Raw genomic sequence first — 20,998 nt, 5'->3', positions numbered from 1 at the left:
AGAGTACCAAATCTACTATTTTTCCCAACCAAAGAATTTCACATTCATTATGGCACAGTGATAATGACAGAAGGTTCAAGCCACCGAAGTGTCATAACATGCCCAAACAGAGGGCTTAAAAACAAAGTTCTTCTGAACAGTGGTCACTGGGAAACCTGACAACCAATCTGCACAAAGCAAGATCCAAAAAAACAGCAATGAAATAAAACAATTGACAATTGTTTTAATGATAATGGATGAGGAATGTACGTTCGCCAAATTTTGAAGATAACTCCCCAGCTCTTCAAGTGAGGTCTCAGAATCTGTAATACACATCTAACATGGAAGAGAGGGCCTCAATTTAACCTGTCATCTATGTGACTGGATCTTTAGTTGTAGAGCACTCACTGTCTAGGGGAAAGATATAATAGAGAACTAAGGGGCAACTTTTTCACGCAGAGGGTGGTCCGTGTATGGAATGAGCTGCCAGAGGATGTGGTGGAGGCTGGTACAATTGCAACATTTAAGAGGCATTTGGATGGCTATATGAATAGGAAGGGTTTGGAGGGATATGGGCTGGGTGCTGGCAGGTGGGACGAGATTGAGTTGGGATATCTGTTCGGCATGGACAGTTGGGCAGCAGGGTCTGTTTCCATGCTGTACATCTCTAAGACTCTATGCTGTGGGAAAGGATTTATTGGAGAAACATCAGCAAGAAGAACCCAATTTGACTGAAATTCTGCTACCAACAGGAGCCAAAAAAGGGCAGGTCGCACAAATGAGAACAAGGAGGTCACCTAAGAATTTATGCAGAAGGAGTTGCCAAAAGGACATAGAAGGATCTAATCAGCTGAACATTGGAATTTTAAATTAGGGTGATGAAGAATAAGGATGAATCATTGGAGAATGTGATGGATGGGAGGCCAGTAGGAGTGGAACGGGTAAAACCATGTATAAGGATGACGAGTACCTGGTTAAATTACGATGATGATAAGAAAAAGGGAGGGGCAGAGGCAGGCAATTTTACAGAGCTAGAAGTCAGCGAGAGCTAATGGACAAAGTGTGTGGTTTGAAACTGAGTTCGAGATGGAACAAAATTTTAGATTTCTCACAGACACAATCAGCTGGATCCTGTAACCAGGGAACAGAGTTCGAGGCTGGGGTCCAAAAAGATGGCCTCCAGATGTTCATAACGCAACACAGTGCGGGTAGAAACAGAAACTGCGGGAGACACACAGTGGAAAGAGGAAGGTAGGAGTAACATTAGATTAGATAGATTAGATTTGATTACTTACAGTGTGGAAACAGGCCCTTCGGCCCAACAAGTCTACACCGACCCGCTGAAACACAACCCACCCAGACCCATTCCCCTACATTTACCCCTTCACCTAACACTACAGGCAATTTAGCATGGCCAATTCACCTAACCTGCAAATCTTTGGACTGTGGGAGGAAACCGGAGCACCTGGAGGAAACGGGAAGAATGTGCAAACTCCACACAGATCGTTGCCTGAGGCGGGAATTGAACCTGGGTCTCTGGCGCTGTGAGGCAGCAGTGCTAACGACTGTGCCACTGTGCCGCCCCAACACTTCAGTTCATGCTGAAAGATCACTGGCCAAAAACACTAATCTGACCTTCCCCTCCACACAGATATTGCCTGACCTACTAAGAGTTTTCAATATTTTATCTTTTATTCCAGATGCTCAGTTGAATAAAAAATAACAATATCATACAGGCAGATTTCTGACTGATACATGTACAGCTTCCCAACTGTCTTCCCATGACTCCCAGACTTGTTGCACTGGATTCAGAGGGCTTAGCATGGGCCAGCCCCCTAGACTGTAGAGGTACGACCCCTCACTGTGACCACCCCAAGTGGCTGAATGACAGTGGACTGAAATCAAAGGCTGCCCTTGACTTAATTGTACCAGGACATATCCTGCCTGAAGGCTGTCATGCTTGATTTGACGGAGGACTAGAGCCTCTTTAGACTTGAGACGTGGCCATTTGCTTGATGCACATGCAGTTTGTTAGTGTATGTGGCAGGCATGTGAAGCAGGTGTGAGAATGACGTAGCATGGTGTCATACAGCAACACGTGTACTTCCTTTCACTGATCACTGCTGCCAACCATGAGAAGCTATCGCCTTTCTGTTTGCATTAGGAAGCACAGCAAGGTGAAGGTATTGTGAAATATGAGGCTCCGGTGACAAAGTGCAAAAAGGCAAGGCAATTCTCAGCATCCAGTTTCTATCTGACAGTTGGGAGAAATTGCATATTTATTCGGAGACATGAAGTAATAACAAGGCTGTTAATGAATGATAATTCAAACAAGTAGGCTATTGCCACTCACTAGTGAGAATCTCCACTTTTCATTGTTAAGAAGGTCCACATTGAACCCTTCACTTGATTTTTCCAACTTCCAAGCCATGGCCCACATCTTTCAGTGGTTGGGTAAATCGCATCCGTATGTCTAAATATTCTCAGGGGCTCTTACCCATCATTTTGATCATTTATTAATTTCAAATGTGTGTTGATTAACCAAAATAATTGCCTAAGGAACAGATTTCACCAATTATCAACCTGGGGGATGGAGGAAGGTTGAACAACAAATGAGAATAATACAAACTTGTAGTATGATCAAAACTAGATACAAAAGATAAAATGTTTATACTTTGTATTAAGTATTACAGAATACTATTGCTGAAGTACTTACAAATGACATTAACTCAACGTGTCAAGCGGACACTCCAAGATGGCCTGCTGCCAAGTCCTCAGCATAACTACCAATGCCAACTTGATCCCACCTATATGAAGTTTAGATGCACTGCAGGCAGCAAATGCAGCTGGTCCCATTAACATTCCAGCAATGGGACTCAAGGCTTGCACATGAGAAGTAGCTGCATCCATAACTACTCCAATACAAGTACTGCAATGAGATCTATTCAATAACATATAAGATTACATACGTACCTCCCAGCTCCATGCTCTATTGAAGTGAGATGAACTTAGAGAAAAAAAAAGGACTGCAGCAACATTGAAAATGAATACTTATTACAGGATACTGAGCAAAAGTAGGACATTGTGAAATCTCTGACCATCATTTTCCAGTCCTCTCTGTCCAGAGGCTTTATGTCACAGTACTCAAGGATTGCTCATGTTATATCATTGATTATAAGAAGAGGAAAGGGTGAACGAAGTGATTACGTAACAGTCAGCAAAACATTCAATTAGAGGCCGAGAAGCTGGGATACATTGCAGCACCATCACTAGCAGGAAGCATATTCTTTCTAATGACAAATTTACAAAAGCAGTTTTGATTAGAAATGTAGACGTGTCAGAACATAACAGAAAAATCTAACAAAATGAAAAAGAAAGGTAACAAAGACCTTGCAGCAGAAGAAAAAAAATGCTTGGTCGGCAGGAAGTGGATATGGATGCAGGATTTGTAGAAAACAAGGAGTAACAGTCTAGAAAGCAGACAATTGATTTGAATGTTCTGTTTATAAAGCTGATGAAGAGAAAGAAATTACATGTTTAGGTTTATACAGCTGTCGTGGGTGAATTTCTGAGATTAGATTGTTCACTATTAGTATCTTTAAATATTATTGTCAAAAGAATCCTATTTTTCAATATCAGTGCCCCTGTATATAAACTGATGAGGCAGTTTGAACCCGTATCTACAGAGTATCTATATCTACAGTTTTTCCCCAAAGAATTTTGCATTCATTATGGCACAATGGTAGTGACAGAAGGTACAAGTCACACCAATGGATGTGATGGCTATGGAAGTGCCATACCATGTCCAAACAGACTGCTTAAAAACAAAGTTCTTCTGAAGAGTGGTCACTGGGAAGCCTGGATCCAATCTGCATAGAGAAAGGTCCAGCGAATATCAATAAGCTAAAAGAATTCACAGTTGTTTTAATAATAATGGTTAAGCAAAATAATTCTATATAGTTTTGATTATACTACAAAAAGTTCATAGGAAGATACAGGAGCAGAATTAGGCCATTCACCCCATCAAATCTGCTCCAGCATTCTATCATGGTCGATATAACCCTCACCACTACTTTCCTGCCTTTTCCCCATAATCCTTCAACCCATTACCACTTCAAAAACTGTCCAACTCCTCCTTAAATTTACTCACTGTCCCAGTATCCACTGCGCTTTGGGATAGCGAATTCCACAACCCTGTGAGAGAAGTACTTCTTCCTCAACACTGTTTTAAATTTGCTACCCTTTATCTTAAGACCTCTTGTCCTAGAATGCCCTACAGTGGAAGCATCTGCTCAATGTCTATTTTATCCATATTTTTTATTATGTTGAATACCTGAATTTGATCTCCCCTCATTCTTCTAAATTCTAGAGAGTATAGGTCTAAACTGTTCAATTTCTCTTCATATGACAAAGTCCTCATGTCTGGGACCAATCTAGTAAACCTCCTCTGAACTGCCTCCAATGACACTAATTCTTTCCTCAAATAAGGGGACCAAAACTGTGCACAATACTCCAGATGCGGTCTCACCAATGCCTTGTACAGTTACAACAATATTTCCTTACCTTTATATTCTATTCCTTTAGCTATAAAAGCCAACACTCCATTCACTTTCTTTATTATCTACTGTACCTGCATGTTAGGTTTCTATGACTCGTGAATGGGGACATCCAGATCCCTCTGCATCGGAGAACCCCAAAGTCTCTCCCCTTTAAGATAACAGGTCTCCTTCCCATTTTTTTTCAATCCAAATGCAGGACCTCACACTTATCCACGTTAAACACCATCTGCCACATTTTTGGCCCTTCTCCTAACCTATCTATAGCTATTTGTAAGGTTCTTATTTTCTCATTGCAACTTACTGCCCCAACTATATTTGTGTCATCCACAAATTTGGCTATAGAGCTTTCTATCCCTGCATCCAAGCTGTTAAACCCTAGTGAATCAGGCCCAGTCAAACTAATTTCCACTCATAGGATAGTCCTGCCATCTCCAGTACCAGCCTAGTCTTGTCAATTCCTACCTTAAACACACTCAAAGATGGAGCTTCCACTGTCCTCTGTGGTAGATATTTCCAAGAGTTCACCACCCTCTGAATAAAATAATTTCTCCTCATCTCGGAGCCAAGTTGTAGCCTCCTTATATTTAAATTGCGCACCTGGGCTTCTCTCAGAAGATTGTCAATCTGTGGAACTCACCACCCCAGAACCAATCAACAGATTCAAGAAATAAACAGCTATCTTTCAGATGAAAAGCAGAGTAAAGAACTCCAAGGAGCAGGCAGGAGAGTGGAGTTGAGACCAGAATATGATCAGTTATGATCATGTTAAATGGCAGAGCGGACTTGAAGAGCTGAACTGCCCACTCGCCCCTCCTATTTCCTATGTTTCTATATTCCTGTGTCCTAGAATCCCCAAACAAGGAAGCATCTTATCTACATTTGTCCTGTTAATGTTTTTCATTGATGTATTTTGTAAGTTTCAGTGAGCTCACCTCTTACACTTCAAAACTATAGAAAATACAGGCCCAATTTAACATCTCTCTCTCCATAGTACAGTCCCACCATCTCGGGAACAATTCTGCCAAATGTTTGTTACACTCCCTCTATGACAATACTATTTTCCCTGAGATAAGGAGACCAAAACTGTACACAGAATTCTAGGTGCAGGCTATCCAAATTCCTACACAATTGAAGTAGGATTTCACTCTCCTGTACCCAAATTCTCTTGCAATAAAGGCTAACATTCCAGTAACCTTCCTCACAGTTTGCTGAATTTGTATTTTAGTCTTCAGTGAATTATTGATAAGGACACTGAGGTTCCTTTTGTACATTTATACTTTCCAACCTCTGCCCATTTTAATAAATACTTTGCACAAGTATTTTTGCCACTAAAGTGGATGCAGTTTTCCATGTTATGTCCCAGCTGCCATGTTTTTGCCCATTCATTAACTCTGTCGAATCCTCCTGAGGCCTTTTAGCATCTTCCTCACAACATACATTCCCATTTAAGTACCTTAACACGAAAAAATTACATTTGAGTCCCACAATCCTGAGAGACATTTTCAACCTTCCAATTCTGGCATAGTTCCTTGAAAATGGAGTTACAGGTCGACATGGTGGTGAAGACGACACTTGCCTTCATTGGTCAATGCAGTGAGTATAGGAGTTGGGCGGTCATGTTTCAACTGTGCAGGATTTAGTTGGGCCACTTTTAGAATTCTGCATTCAGTTCTGCTCTCCCTGCCACAGGAAAGATGTTGTGAAACTTTAAAGGGTTCAGAAAAGATTTATAAGAATGTTGCCAGGATTGGAAGGGATAAGCTATAGGGAAAGGTTGATAGGCTGGGGCATTTCTCCCTGGAGTGTCTGAGACTGAGGGATGACCTTATAGAGGTTGATAAAATCATGAAGGGCATGGATGGGGTGAATAGCCAAGGTTTTTTTTCCCCAGAGTCGGGGAGCCCAAAACTGGAGGACATAATTTTCTGGTGAGAGAGTAAAGATATAAAAGGAATCCGAGAGGTAATTTTTTTCATGCAGGGGGTGGTGCATATATGGAACGAGTTGCCCTCGGATGCTGCCGAAACTGCTGTGCTTTTCCAGCACCACACTAATCTAGACTCTGGTTTCCAGCATCTGCAGTCATTGTTTTTACCGATGGAACGAGTTGCCAGAGGTGGTGTGGAGGCTGTACAATTACAAAATTTAAAAGGCATCTGGATGGGTACATCAAAAGGAAGGTTGAAGAGGGATATGGTCTAAGTACTGACAAATGGGACAAGATCTGTTCAGGATATCTGGTTGGTGCAGACCAGTTGGACTAAAGGGTCTGTTTCTGTACAGTATAACACTACAGAGTTAAGGAGAATCCAAAGGGATTCTATAAATGCATAAAGGGCAAAAAGTAACTAGGGAGAGAATAGGGTCCCCTAAAAATTAATTTGGGCATTCATGTGTGGAACCATGGAAAATGGGAGAGATACTAAATGAATATTTTGCGTCAGTATTTACTACGGAGAAGGACATGAAAGCTAGGGAACTTGGGGAAATAAATAGTCTCGATACGTGTCCATATCACTGATGAGGTGATGCTGAAAGCCTTAAAACACAAAGGTAGGCTATTCACAGAATCCCAACAGTATGGAAGTAGGTCATTCAGCCCATCAAGTCTCACACCAATCCTCCAAACAGCATCTCTAATTAATCCACCTAGTCTGCACATTCCTGGACACTATGGGGAATTTAACATGGCCAACCACCTGACACTCATTTTTGGATTGAAGGAAGAAACCAGAACACCCGGAGGAAACCTACATAGCTACTGGGAGAATGATCAAATTCTACACAGACAGATAATCCCCAGGACCTGATCAGGTGCTTCCCAGATTTTGTGGGAAGCTAGGAAAGAATTGCTGGGGTCTCTTGCTAAGATATTTTGTATCATGACAGCCACTGATCAGCTGACAGAAGACTGCAGGGAGGCTAATTTTGTGCCATTACTTCAGGAAGGCTGTAAGGAAAATTGACCAGGGATCCCTACGCCAGTAGTGGGTAAGTTGTTGGAGGGGATTCTGAAAGACAGGATTTACCTGCATTTGGAAAGGCAAGGTCTGATTATGGATAATCAGCATAGTTTTATGTATGGGAAATAGTGTCTCACTAACTTAATTGAGTTTTCTGAAGAGGTGACAAAGAAGATTGATGAAGGCAGAGTAGTAGATGTTTTCTGTATGGACTTCAGCAAAGCATTCAACAAGGTTCAACATGGTAGACAGGTTAGATCACATGGGATCCTGGGGAAGCTAACCAATTGGTTACAAAATCAACATGACGGAAGGAGACAAAGGGTTGGATTTCAGATTGGAGGCCTGTGACCAGCGGTGTTCCACAAGGATCAGTGCTGGGTCCACTGCTTTCGTCATTTATATGAATGATTTAGATGTGAAAATTGGAGGCGTGGTTAGTAAGATTGCAGATGACACCAAAATAGGTGATTTAGTACACAACGAAGAAGATCAGATGGGTCAATGGTCCGAAGAGTGGCAGATGGAGTTTAATTTAGATAAATATGAGGTGTTGCATTTTGGTAAGGCAAACAAGAGCAGGACTTATGAAGGGCTTACGCCCAAAACGTCGACTCTCCTGCTCCTCAGATCCTGCCTGACCTGCTGCTCTTTTCTAGCAGTATACTTTTTGACTCTGACTCTTCAGCATCTACAGTCCTCACTTTCCCTAGGACTTATACAATTAATGGTAGGGCCCTAGGGAGTGTTGCTAAACAAAGAGACCTCGGGATGCAGATACATAGGTCCTTGAAAGTGGAGTCTCAGGGATGGTGAAGAAGGTGTTTGATAGCCTTTCCTTTATTGTTCAGTGCACTGAGTACAGGAGTTGGGAGGTCATGTTGCGGTTGTACAGGACATTGGTTTGGTCGCTTTTGGAATATTGTGTGCAATTCTCGTCTCCCTCCTCTAGGAAAAATGTTATCAATGGGAAAAACTTTAAAATATTTTTAATTACCCTATTCAGACACAGGGTTATGACAAATCTTTGGGGTAAATGGGACTTGAACTTGAACTAGGGACACTACCACTGAACGAAGTATTTTTAAAAATCAACCTATTCAAATGTATTATGACATGGTCAGCATGGGGTGAGTATGGGAGCGAGGTATATGAAGGGGTGAGGAACTGAGGACATTTCTGGTTTCATTAGTTTTTTTAAATTAAACTGTCTATATTGCTAGTGCAGGGAGGCAAGTTTTGCAGCCAGCCTGCATTCACAGCCAACAGACTCTGCCCTGATTTCAGGATGAGCTGGTCCGTTTCCAGGAAGTTAACTCACCTTGGAATGAAAAGCTGACCTTGTTGGCTAGTTTTTCTGCCTCAGGAGAGCAGCCAACATAATCAAAGACCCCTCCCACCCCAGTTATACACACTTGCAATCGGGCAGAAGATACAAAAGTTTGAAAACACGAATCAACAGATTCAAGAACAGCTTCTTCCCCACTGTTATCAGACTTACAAACAGACCTCTCATATATTAAAGTTGATTTTTATCTGTACTTTCTCTGTAGCTGTAACACTATACTCTGCATTCTGTTCTGTTACAGATAGTTCTCGGATAACACACATTCGGCAGCACGATTTGCTTATAACATTGGAGAGGAATTAAAGGCATAGAAGTTTCCAGAACACTTACCTCTGTTCACAATAGTGCAATTCCAGTGGTGATCATTTCATGTGCTTTGTTCTGCGCATGCGCCAATGTCAGCTCTGACAGAACAGCTTTCTGTGAGAGATACATTGAGCAGCTTCTTGTGAAAGGTACACTACTCCTAGATTATCACTGTTTTTGAAAAAAATAGAGGGACATAGTGAGAAGAACATTAGCCAGAAGCATCCTGGTGATAAAATTGGGGTGATGAATGGAAAAATATGGCTATAACGTTGGGAGAGAAGCTAGATATGAGAAAGTGTTTTTGTGACCTAGCCTGTTTAAGAGGAATGAGAAAGTTTACCTTACACAGCATGATGATCCTCTGTCCCTGTGTTAACAATATTTTTTAAATGTACTGTGTTAAATTTACTTTTGTTTCATTGATAAATATGTTCTAAACCTTCATTCAGGCTGTGCTATACTTTGTGTTAGACCTTTGGGTGATTTTTGAGTAATTGAGAGTGATACTTTTTTACTGGTCTGCCCCGAATCCCATTTTTCCCGTCGGCCCCGATACTTATATTAAGCGATATTCTATTAAGTAAGGTTTCACTGGAATGCAGCTACAACATTATAGGAGGACTACCTGAACCCAGATGTACTTATGTAACAAAATACTTTTCTGTATCTCAGTACATGTGACAATAATAAATCAAATCAAATTAAACTGGGGCCAAGAATTATCCTGTCTCTGTTCTCATGACCTGGGAACAAAAACTTGAGCCGATACTTTCAAAAATATACGCACCACTTTACAGACTACAAAACTACTTCTTACCAACAGCCATGTCATTACTTAGCCTCAGAGTTCAATTCTCCGGCAATGAGCAAGGTAGAACAATTACATTTAAATTTCAATTACAAAGATGGTTTGGTAAAATTTCACTGAATGGCTTTTGTGCACATGCACAATGTTGAAGCACTGTGTAAGCATGTGAAACTTCCCAGTCCTGGTAGAAATATTGTAGCAAGCCTTCACATTGAAGTTGGCTGGTTGGACAAATAAAATTGAATCAGTAACCACAGTTACCTGTAAACAAACACAACTGGAGATATTTGTGCAAGGGTCATAGAACATTCAATTTACTGAAACAAAACAGGAAGTGCTGGAAAAACTCAAAGTCTAGCAGCAACTATGGAGCGAAAACCAGAGCTACCAGCTGTCTCTGGCTGCATTTGCACATTTTGTATTTATTTGGGAGTTTAATTCACTGCACTTCTCTTCCAGGTATGCCCATCTTAAAGATGCCCTACTCAAATGGGGTTTCGATTTGAAGCTCTCCTCCAAGATCCTCAACATTTTGTTTTATTTGTGTACTTAATGCTACTTTATAAATTGAGTTTGCACAAACAGCTTTAACTCACACTGGTAAAGGTCAACATCCTGTCCTGATAAATGATCTTGGGCCAGAATGTTGACTGGAATATCACACTGCCATTCCTTCTGATAATTGCAACGGTGCAAACATGTCAAAAAAAAACATCCGGAACAGTACTCTATTAAATATCATGTAAAATTGAAATTATAGGTATTTTAACATAAATTAGCAAGAACATTTTTGGGGTGAAAAAAATAATATTTCACTTAAGATTGCTGGAATTTGTGGTCACATTTTTGCTGTCTTTGCTACCTCTGAAACCAAGTCAAAGATAGATTTTATCAGGAGTGCACTGTTTATGGACCTGGAAAAGGATAAGACAGGTTGCTTTCGAAATGGTGTCAGATTAGAAACACAAGAGGATCAATGAAACTTGAAGTTGTCTATTCATGGATCATCTGCATACCATAAACAGCTACAGAAAATAAATCAATATACTCATGGATACAGATCTTTATATTGAAAGTGCTAAAATACAAGTGGATAAAAGTTGTGTTAGAGCTAAAGAAAGTTCTAGTTAGATGATGTTTGGAGCACTTTGAGCAAAGATATATATTGGCAATTTAGCAAAGGTCACCTTAGCGAAGATATATTGGCCTTGCAGTGTATGGAATTTAGAATGTTCAGCAGTGATCTGAGGGAAAAGATGGGCTGGAAGAAATTATTTCCACTGGTTGAACAGGGACTAGGAGATATAGTCTAAAAGTTTACAGCCAGACATTTCAGGAGTAAGATTAGGAAATACTTCTAACAGCCTTTGGATGTGGACATTTGGAGCTGTGCTTGAAAAATAGAAATTGATGCGTTATGAATTGTTAATTATAAACCGGAGACTGAAAATAGTCTGGTTCACATAATTCTGAGAGCAAAGGCAGGTACAAGATATTGCCACAGATCAACCACAATCTGATCAATGTTCAAAAGGGTTTGGTAGGTTAAATAGCATAATCCATTATGTGCTACATGCTCATCAAAAGGGTGAAGTATAATTGCCTTTTTTGCATAACTGCATTTGAATTTATGCCCCAAGGAGAACGATGGGTCATTATCCCTCTTTAATATTGATCCATGAAGTAAAACCTAATGACCACTATTTTTTACTTGAGATAGAAGCATGGCAGGATTTCCAGATATTGCTTTGTCTGAGATTTATTGATTTAGATCTCTGGATTACTAGTCTATTGACTATCCCTAGATTTGTGATGAACATTTATGCAAGGTTCCAAGTCTCTGCTCTCAGTATTCATTTGACTGAGCAGACAAATTTTTGACCCACCAATCTTTGGGCACATGAGGGAGGATGTCACATCAGGTGGGGAGATCCTGAGGAATGCAGGATTTGCTTCCTTTTCTTTCCTGCTCTGCGTCATCCTTAGACATTTGGATTCAAAACATGATGCAGGACACTGTGTCACCATTTAGAGTGATTTGTAGCAAGCTATGCTCAATCATTTGTGTCACTGCTGCTGCACTTCAACAAGAGCTTCAGTGTGTCTTTGTAGCACTTTCTTCGACCTTGGAAAACCAGCCATTTCAGAATTCAGCAACAGCCTGGCAGCCGAGATACTCTTCAGTCATCTGGACACAATGCCCAGTCCATCGCAATTGCTTGAACCTGCATGTTCAGACTGAGCTTCAAGGTAGACACAAGTATTTGTGCAACTGTGCTCCTCTGGAATCCTGAGAATGCAATGGAGGAATCGCTGTGTCTCTAATGCCGTAGCTTGCTTTTGATGCACAATCTGGGTGTCACTGCAGCACAAGGTCTAAGAGGTACTGTTTGGAACACCAAGATTTTAGTTGGCTTGTGCAGATTGAGGTAGGATAGGCATAGGTAAGATGTTCCCAATGACAGGGCAGTCCTGAACCAGGGATCACAGCCTAAGAATATGGGATAAACCATTTAGGACTAAGAGAAGGAGAGTGGTCACCCTATGGAATTCACAACCACAGAAAACAGTCGAGGACAAAACATCTTATGATTTCAAGAAGGCATTGTGACATAGCATTTGGGATTAAAGGATATGGAGAAAAAGTGGCAATGGTCTATTGGAGTTGTATGATCAGCCACGATCCTAATGAATGGCAAGTAGGCCTGAAAAGGGCCAAATGGCCTACTCCTGCTCCTATGTTTGCTGTTAAGTACCAATTGCCATGGTTTGTAGAAGGCTGAACATATCTGGTATTACATTTTGTCAGTAGTGGAGTTGAGAGAGGAGGCTGCGAAGTATTATCCCCTCGAAGCTGCACAGTTGCACAATGGAGGGTCTGTGCTTAGCGATCGGCATGCTGATACCATCACAGCATTGAAAAATCACTGGCATGCAAGGATCTCCCATAATGATGAAATCAAAATTAGTGGGAAGGTTGTTCCCAAGGTAGGGGTGTGCGCAACATATTTCAAAGACTTCTTCAACATATATGGGATGTGGAATATTTAACTGATTGGGTCTGGGTTGAAGTGACAGGTCAAACTTAACATGATTACTATTACGTCAAGTTGAAGCGATCAAGAGAGACTTGTAAACTTAGTGCAATGAACAGTGCAGGTCATGCATGTCCATGGTGGTCAGTTTAGTTTTGGTACGGAGACAACCGAGTTGGTATTTAATACCCACACCACAGGGCTCTTGATCCTTGATGAGGTGAATAAACACTCATGTAGATTGTATGTAATATGTGGGCACACACACAGCCTTATGTGAACTCATACCAGATCTTGAAGATGTATTGTTTTAGATTGTCCACTCAAGGCAGTCATATTATCGTGAAGCATTTGAGGGATTGTGATCAGGCTTCTTGGGCATCTAGATCTCTGAAGGAGAATCCAGACACCCATGTGATTTACTGAATTCAATGTTTTGATCAATGCAATTAAAGAGTTCTGGATGGTGCTTTTGACATTTTTGTTTGGATTTTCCTGGCAATGACCATGTCCAAGGTTCCACTTGAAGGTCTAAAGCCAGAGTGCGTCTGGCAGGATTTCCTCAGCCACAGGAAGCAGACAAATCTTAAGAATGCATGTCAGGATTTTCCTTGCTGTGGACAAAAGGGAAAAAGCTCAATAAATTCCACAGCATTAGTTATCTCCTTTTTTGTGAATACCATTCCAGTTTGAGTAGTGCTGAAGTAAAGTCATATTTTTATTTTAAAATTTCAAAATATTGGCAGACTGTGTTAAACAGCATATTCCTTTGGTCGTTCATATGTTCACAAGAAGCAAGGTACTGACTGGATCCAACTAGTGTCTGGCTGTAAAGCTCACAATCATGTCCAACATTAGATGTGATTCGGCATTTGGGAATCATTTGACATGAGTCTTGACGTGAGTAAAAGCCTACCAATGTTGAAGACCTCAGCTGGATTGCCATCAGACTTTGGTGCTTTTCATGCTTGTTGCAGCTTTCCCATTGTGATGGTTCACCTTGGATTTCACCACAGGATACTGGAAATAGTCTGGAGAATAATCGGCTGCCATTGCTTACTTCTGTTCCAGGATATCACATTTTTCTACATATTTTTCAACAAACCAGTTATGGAAATGACAATGGTCGAACTCATTAGACTGGACAAATGTATCTAGTGCAGCTAACTTTATTTGATCCAACTATTCTGAAATGCATTTGGGTCTACGAAGATTTTCCAGATTGGCCATGAACTGCTCCATATTAGATTCCTAACGCCATGTAATAATGTTGTATTGTATACTATTTGCTGGATCCCATGCATCAGCTATCCAATGTTAGCAGTATTCTCCCAGGCAACCTATGCCACGAGCAAATGCACTGATAGAATGCTGTGGTAACATGATTACTTCCTAGGTTTCCTCCATTTTGACTTGCCCTTGTATACTGTTCCCTTCATCATCATGGAAAAATATCCTGACCGTTATTCTAATGTTAGTTTGGTATGATCCCAGTTGGTAATAATACTGAGGAAAAAGGAAGATTATTATGATTGTTAGAGGTCAGTCATCTCAGCTCCAGGACATCCTGCAGAAGTTCTTCAGGGTAATATCCCAGGCCGAAGGATCTCCAGCTGTTTCGTCAATTATCTTACTTCTGTCATAATGTCTGATGTGGGAATGTGGACTGATAATGATACAATGCTCAGCACCATTTGCAACTCCTCAGTCCATGTCCAAATACAGCAAGACCTAGACAATATCCAGGCAGCCGACAATACATTTGTGTCACATAAGCAGCTGAGAATGACCAACTCCAACAAAAGAGAACCTAACCATTGAACTTGACATTCAGTGTTATCACTGAATTCCCAACTACAGAACTAAAATTAAACAGAAAATGAACTGAATTAGCCATATAAATACAGTGGCTGTGAATCCTGCAGCAAGGATCTTTATTCTCCAGAGCAGATCCACCACTGACAAGGGACAAATTAGATATGTGTTGGAATATTCTCCCCAGCTCCAACAACATGCTAGAAGCTTGACACAGTGGCTCACTTGATTGTTTGTGGATGTGGTGTCATTCAGTTCCTCCAGCCCAGAGGCATCAGTGTGAACAAGATCTACACGACTTACTGTAACTATTCACCTGGACTCTTTAGGCAATGCTTTCTAAGCCCTAACACTGCTATCCAGAAGACCTAGGGCAACAGATACATGGAAACAGGACCATCTCCAAGTTCTAATCTAAGCCACTTATCAACCTGACACAAGAACACATCACCATTCCTTCAGTGCTGCTGGTAAAATCCTGGATTGCCCTCTCTAACAGCATTGTGTAGATACCTACACCAAATGTACTGCAGCAGTTCACAATGGTAGATCACTACCAACCGTTCCCCTGAAACCCAAGACCCCCACTCCCACCCACCCCCCTCTTCTTCTATGATTGAGTGAAACAAAAACCAAGTTTGTTGACTATTCCATTGTAAGGACTGAAGTCTGAGAAATTACAATTCCTTAAATTACTACTGAACTAAATTCTTTCAGTTTGTTGCCATGGACTATGGAAGTAATTCAATGAATCTTTTCCAAGTTTGCCAATAAGGGTTTTTCACAAATCTGAGAGTCTCAATTTGCTCAGTTCCAATAAGCTGCAGACATCTAACCAAATACTCCTGGTTTGGATGTTTAACAAACTAAATCATTCTGCTGAGATAACTAGTTCCCTGAACTCCTTCTCAGACAGAAATTAATATTTCTTCTTAAGTTAACCCTGAATTAAACAGGTTGGTGGATCCTAGATTCTTCTGAACTGAAGAAAAATAATGACCTTAAATACTCATCCAAACTGTCGTAAACCCAACAGATCTTTCCATTAATACCACAGGGGTTCTTTAGTCACTCACTTTCTGGTTTTTACTAGCTGGATTTAGGTAGCTGTTCTAAAGGTCATTCTTATCTTATTTTGCTTTTCAAAAGAAAACCCTTCACAGGAGTTAACTATATCCATTTGTCACTATCTTGAAATCCACCTTTCAAAAGGTGACATTTATATATATTCATGCCTTTCATCACAATACAATTGAAGAATAGTACAGTCCAATACATGACACACAGACTGGCAATCTAGATGAAAAGCATTTATGATTTGTAAATAAAATTGAGCAATAAGTATGATTGTCAGTTAGGAAATTTCAATACTCATTTACAAGGTATTTGTACTTTAATCCTTTTTGTATCTTTGTTGATAAAATAGTAAGACAAAAAAATGCAAGAGACTCTTTGGTTGTGTTTATTAGTGGCTCTCTTATTAAAATGCACATAATACATTGAAAATAGATATTTGGACTGCAGAAACAGTGGCAACAATACAGACAGAGGACACTTGCCAATATGAGCAAAATGAATTGCATCTTATTAGGCAGTCGCTCGAGACCAAGGATGTTGTTGTACATCACTGTATGTTCAGTAGAGACTTTATCCTTAAGGTAAGGAAACCCAACAATTAATTAACAGCTCCATTAGTGCACATTATGTAAAGGGAAATCACCATCAAACCACATTTTAGTTGACAAGTGGGGAAAGATCCGGTTTGTATCATGTGGCAATCACTCAATGTCAAAAGTACAACATGCAATTGCTGAGCAGTGTTTTTTCCAAGATCACTGAATCTGTACTAAGACATATTGGCATGCTTGTAATCATTACAGCTTAAAAATACGGGGTAGACCATTTATGACATAGATGAGGAGAAACTTCTTCACCCAGAGAGTGGTGGCTGTGTGGAATGCTCTACCCCAGAGGGCAGTGGAGGCCCAGTCTCTGGATTAATTTAAGAAAGAGTTGGATAGAGCTCTCAAAGATAGTGGAATCAAGGAATCAAGGAGATAAGGCAGGAAGAGGATACTGATTAGGAATGATCAGCCATGATCATATTGAATGGCGGTGTAGGCTCGAAGGGCTGAATGGCCTACTCTTGCACCTATTGTCTATAATTCCAAACTGAATCCGAAAAGTTTGCAATTTTTTGTACTGTATAGTGTTACTTGTTAATTCAAATACTTTCACATATACAATATACGAGACATCTTTTACTAAAATTATTGCATTTTGCTAGTATTGTGTTGCTGTAGACACACTGCAATTTCTACTGGGTGGCACTATCAGTGAATTACAGTTAAAGGATAAAAATTTTGAAATTTAAAGGATAAGTCACTTTGTCAGATCGACTGGAGTTGGACAACTTGTGGCCTTACCAGCATCATCTACATCCTGTAAACAAAGGAAACAGTGACATTAGTCTTTCAATAGAAAGTATTAAAGTAAAATTTGAAAACCTTTTACTTTAATACCTACTGTGAAATAATAAAAGATGGCATGAACAAATCTTATTAGGCAGTCGCTCGAGACCAAGGATGTTGTACATCACTGTATGTTCAGTAGAGACTTTATCCTTAAGGTTAGGGAAGTACACAATTCGTCTTGGGCCTACAAACAATTCCTTTTTTGTAGGAAATACACTCCAGATTTGACTCATCAACAATGAGCATTCTGTTCCATTAAAACATTATAGAGAACTTCCAACATCTAAATTGGTCATTCAACCAAGTTTATATGTTTTTGTTGATCCTCTGTGAGCTGCAGCCATAATCCAATGGGCTAACTGAGTTTCCTCAGCCCTTTCTACCCTAAAAGCCCAAATCAGAAATGCATGCAAACCATGTCTGGTGTGATGTATCTGCAATAAAGGTTAATATTCCACAACCAATCCAAGCTTTTACCTTGTTGTATTGCCATTCATTGATTTGCCATTTTAATTTACACAATGTTACAATTTTAGATATTTATTGAAGGGTTTTCAATAATTGCACACTAATTGTGATCAGTTGACTTTATCCACTTTGACATTGAAGTTCCTCCAAAAGAAACAGTCAACCAATAAGTTTCAATTCCATTGTGGCTTTAGCACTGTAAAAGTTCCCAAAGTGATTCATACAAGCATAACCAAATTTAATACTGAACCCCATAAGGTTATATTAGGAGAAGGAAAGATACAAGTTTTATAGGAGAACTGAAAAAGAATGAGAGTGACAGGAAAATTTAGGAAGGGAGTCTTAGACCACTGAGGCATTCACAGCAGCTGATGTTGGAGCAATATACAACAGGGCTGCATAAGAGACCAAATTGGCTTTATGTGAATCATAAGGTTTATTTTCAAGGAAATATTGAGTTGCAGGTATACAGGATGGTGAAGAGAGCATTTGGCATGCTTGCCTTTATTTGTCAGTGCACTGAGTAGAGGAATTGGGATGCTATATTGTGGCTGTACAGGACATTGTTGAGGCTGCTTTTAGAATACAATTTTGATCACCCTTCTATAGGAAAGATGTTAAATTTGAGAGAGGTTGAAGAAAGGATTTACAGAGATGTTTCCAGGACTGGTGGATTTGAGCTATAGGCAGAGGCTGAGTGGGCTGGGGCTTTTTTCTCTTGGAGTTTTGGAGTGAGGGGTGACCTTACACAGTGATATGGATAGGGCGAATAGCCAAGGTCTTTTTCCTCGGGTGGGGGAAGTCCAAAATGAGAAGGCAAAGGCATAAAGTGAAAGAGAAAGACATAGAAGAGATCTGATGAGTTTTTTTTTCAGGCAGAGGGTGGTGGAACTTGAAACAAGCCACCTGAGAAAGTAGTGGAGGTGGGTACAATTGTAATATTTAAAAAGCATCTGGACTAGTATATGAATAGGAAGGGTTTAGAGGGATATGGGCCAAATGCTGGCAAATGGGACTAGGTCAGATTGGGATGCCTAGTCAGTGTAGATAAGTTGGACTGAAGCGTCTACTTTCATGCTGTATGACTTTCTGTTAAACATTATTTGGTAATGCTCCAGTCATTAGAACATTAGTTGTGTGAAATAATTGAAAGCTGTTGATTGCAGGGTTGGAAGAGTTTGCAGAGAGGTAGTGTGGATTTTCTCAGGGACTGCAAAGTGATCTATTAATGGTAGCTTTTGAAAAATAAATAAAAAACTTAGCTGGTATTTCTTCAGTTAGGCTGAAGCACAATAATCGAAGGAGATCAAGTTCTTGTTTTTACACTGAGATTGTATAGAAGAGAATTGCAATATTAAACAGTATTGAAGATGTGTTTACTATTCTATTTATACATACTATCACTTAAAAGAAAAACAATCCTACACAAGAACTGCACTATTCCAGCCCTTTGAGAGAAAACAAAAAGAAAACAAGCATTTCCGAAATACAGACAATCTACTGCACCCATTTAATTTGAAATGGTTTAAACGTGTGGCCCAAAGCAACCAAAACAAAACTGAGAATGCTGTAAAAACAGAGACAGATATTACTGGAAAATCTCAGCAGGTCTGACAGCACCTGTAGAGAGAAATTAGAGTCAATGTTTCCAGTCCATTTCTATAAGTTCTGAAGGCAAGTCAGTGGACCCAAAACCTTAACTTTGATTTCTCTCCAGAGATGCAGCGTCTTTCCAGCAACTTATGCTTTTATCTTTTTTTGATAAGTTGACAAAACTGCACTGGCAAAGGCAATGTGAGCATACAACTTTACAATTTCTTCACTTGGCAATGCGTGTGTACAAAATAATAAAGACCATACATTCAATTAACATCAAGGTTGCTCTAGGTCTACTACCTGAACATTTATTCTGCAGTACACCGACCACAGTCATTATAATAAACCAATTTCCAACAGGAATTATTGCAAAGAAAATCTGTTTGAAAAGATTTCCGAAACTGAATTTAAAACTTAGGATTCGGGAGGAAATTCGTCTATTTCTAAAATAAACTTCACAGTAAGCGAGGTAGCCCTAATATGTAACTTGCGTGTCAGTGCTGAAAGAAATTAACACTAAAGTCGCAAGCAAGTGAACCCTTCTAACCCAACTAGCTGGAAATAGGCAGATTTTTCTTTATTGCTTTCTATTTGCAAAGTAACGTCCTTGCTTGTGAAGCGGAGAAACAGATTTCAGTGCAGAACAGTCCTGCTCAACACTGACCCTATTGGAGCAAAGTATTCCAACATTCAGGAAGTAACATCGGAGCCAGGGAAGGGGAGGGGGATACCACATGAAAAACAATTAATGGACACATTCGGACTTTTCAATGAAGTTTTCGTTTTTAAATTCTGGGGGAAGACATCAAGCTTTGGCTAACACGCTCGGTGCATGTCTGGTCAGACCCACCCTCTTCACTAGGTTTCCCCAGCCCGCACTTTGTGCTCAGTCTGTATTCGGAGAAATCCCCCCTTTTAATTGAACTTCAACCAAACTTTCACTCACCCCGTCCCAGTGGTCCAGTCGATTTCGCTGAAGAAAAGGAAATCTCGACCAACAAGGTCCCAAGCCTTAAAGCACACAGGACGAGCCACATTATCATTGATTCCAGAAGAGAAGAAAGCTCGGCGGGACAGAGTAAGATTCCCTGGAAGGATCTGGCAGGTTTCTCTGTGCGGGTTGGGTGGCGCAGAGCTGTAGGCGGTACATAACTCATTCACTGAGCCAGAGGCTCCACCTTCTTCAGTCAAGTTACAGCCGGCATCCTGTGAGCTCCATTGTACAAATCTTCCCTGGCCTGTGGTAACCAATCAACCCAATGCAAGCAATTGTGAGGGTATCCGTTTTGGACCATTGCAGCACAGGTCAGGGTACTTTCTAGATGATATGAAGTTAAGTGCAGTCAATGTCCAAAGTTCTGGTCCCCACGCTATAGAAGGAACATGGAGTGCAAGCTAGATTCACCAGAATGTTGCCTGGACTGGAGAGGTTGGACAAACTTGGATTATTTCCACTACAGTGTCAGAAGCTATGGGGGGGGGGGGGGAATGGCCTGATAGAATTACAATATATGAAATTATGAGAGGGGTGCATAGTCAGAATGTTTTTTTCCCCAGGATGAAAATGTCAGGGACATGGGTTTAAGGTGAGATTGGGAGGTTTAAAAGAGATCTGTATCAATTTTTTTTAATGTGCAGGTAATA

The 20,998-nt window shown here is 40.3% G+C and overlaps 1 protein-coding gene across 1 annotated transcript in view; it reads right to left on the bottom strand.

Annotated features, from left to right (window-relative positions):
* The window catches only part of dcbld1 (discoidin, CUB and LCCL domain containing 1), a 106,444-nt gene extending 85,997 nt beyond the window's left edge, over positions 1 to 20,447 (bottom strand). The window contains exon 1 of the mRNA XM_072555827.1: positions 20,301 to 20,447. Within this exon, the coding sequence (XP_072411928.1) occupies positions 20,301 to 20,397 (97 nt within the window). The 5' untranslated portion in view covers positions 20,398 to 20,447. The remainder of the gene's footprint in view (positions 1 to 20,300) is intronic.
* Positions 20,448 to 20,998: the final 551 nt, after the last annotated feature.

This window comes from Chiloscyllium punctatum, chromosome 3, assembly GCF_047496795.1.
Source record: "Chiloscyllium punctatum isolate Juve2018m chromosome 3, sChiPun1.3, whole genome shotgun sequence".
Taxonomy (NCBI): Eukaryota; Metazoa; Chordata; class Chondrichthyes; order Orectolobiformes; family Hemiscylliidae; genus Chiloscyllium; species Chiloscyllium punctatum.
This window is presented reverse-complemented; position numbering and strand designations above follow the sequence as displayed.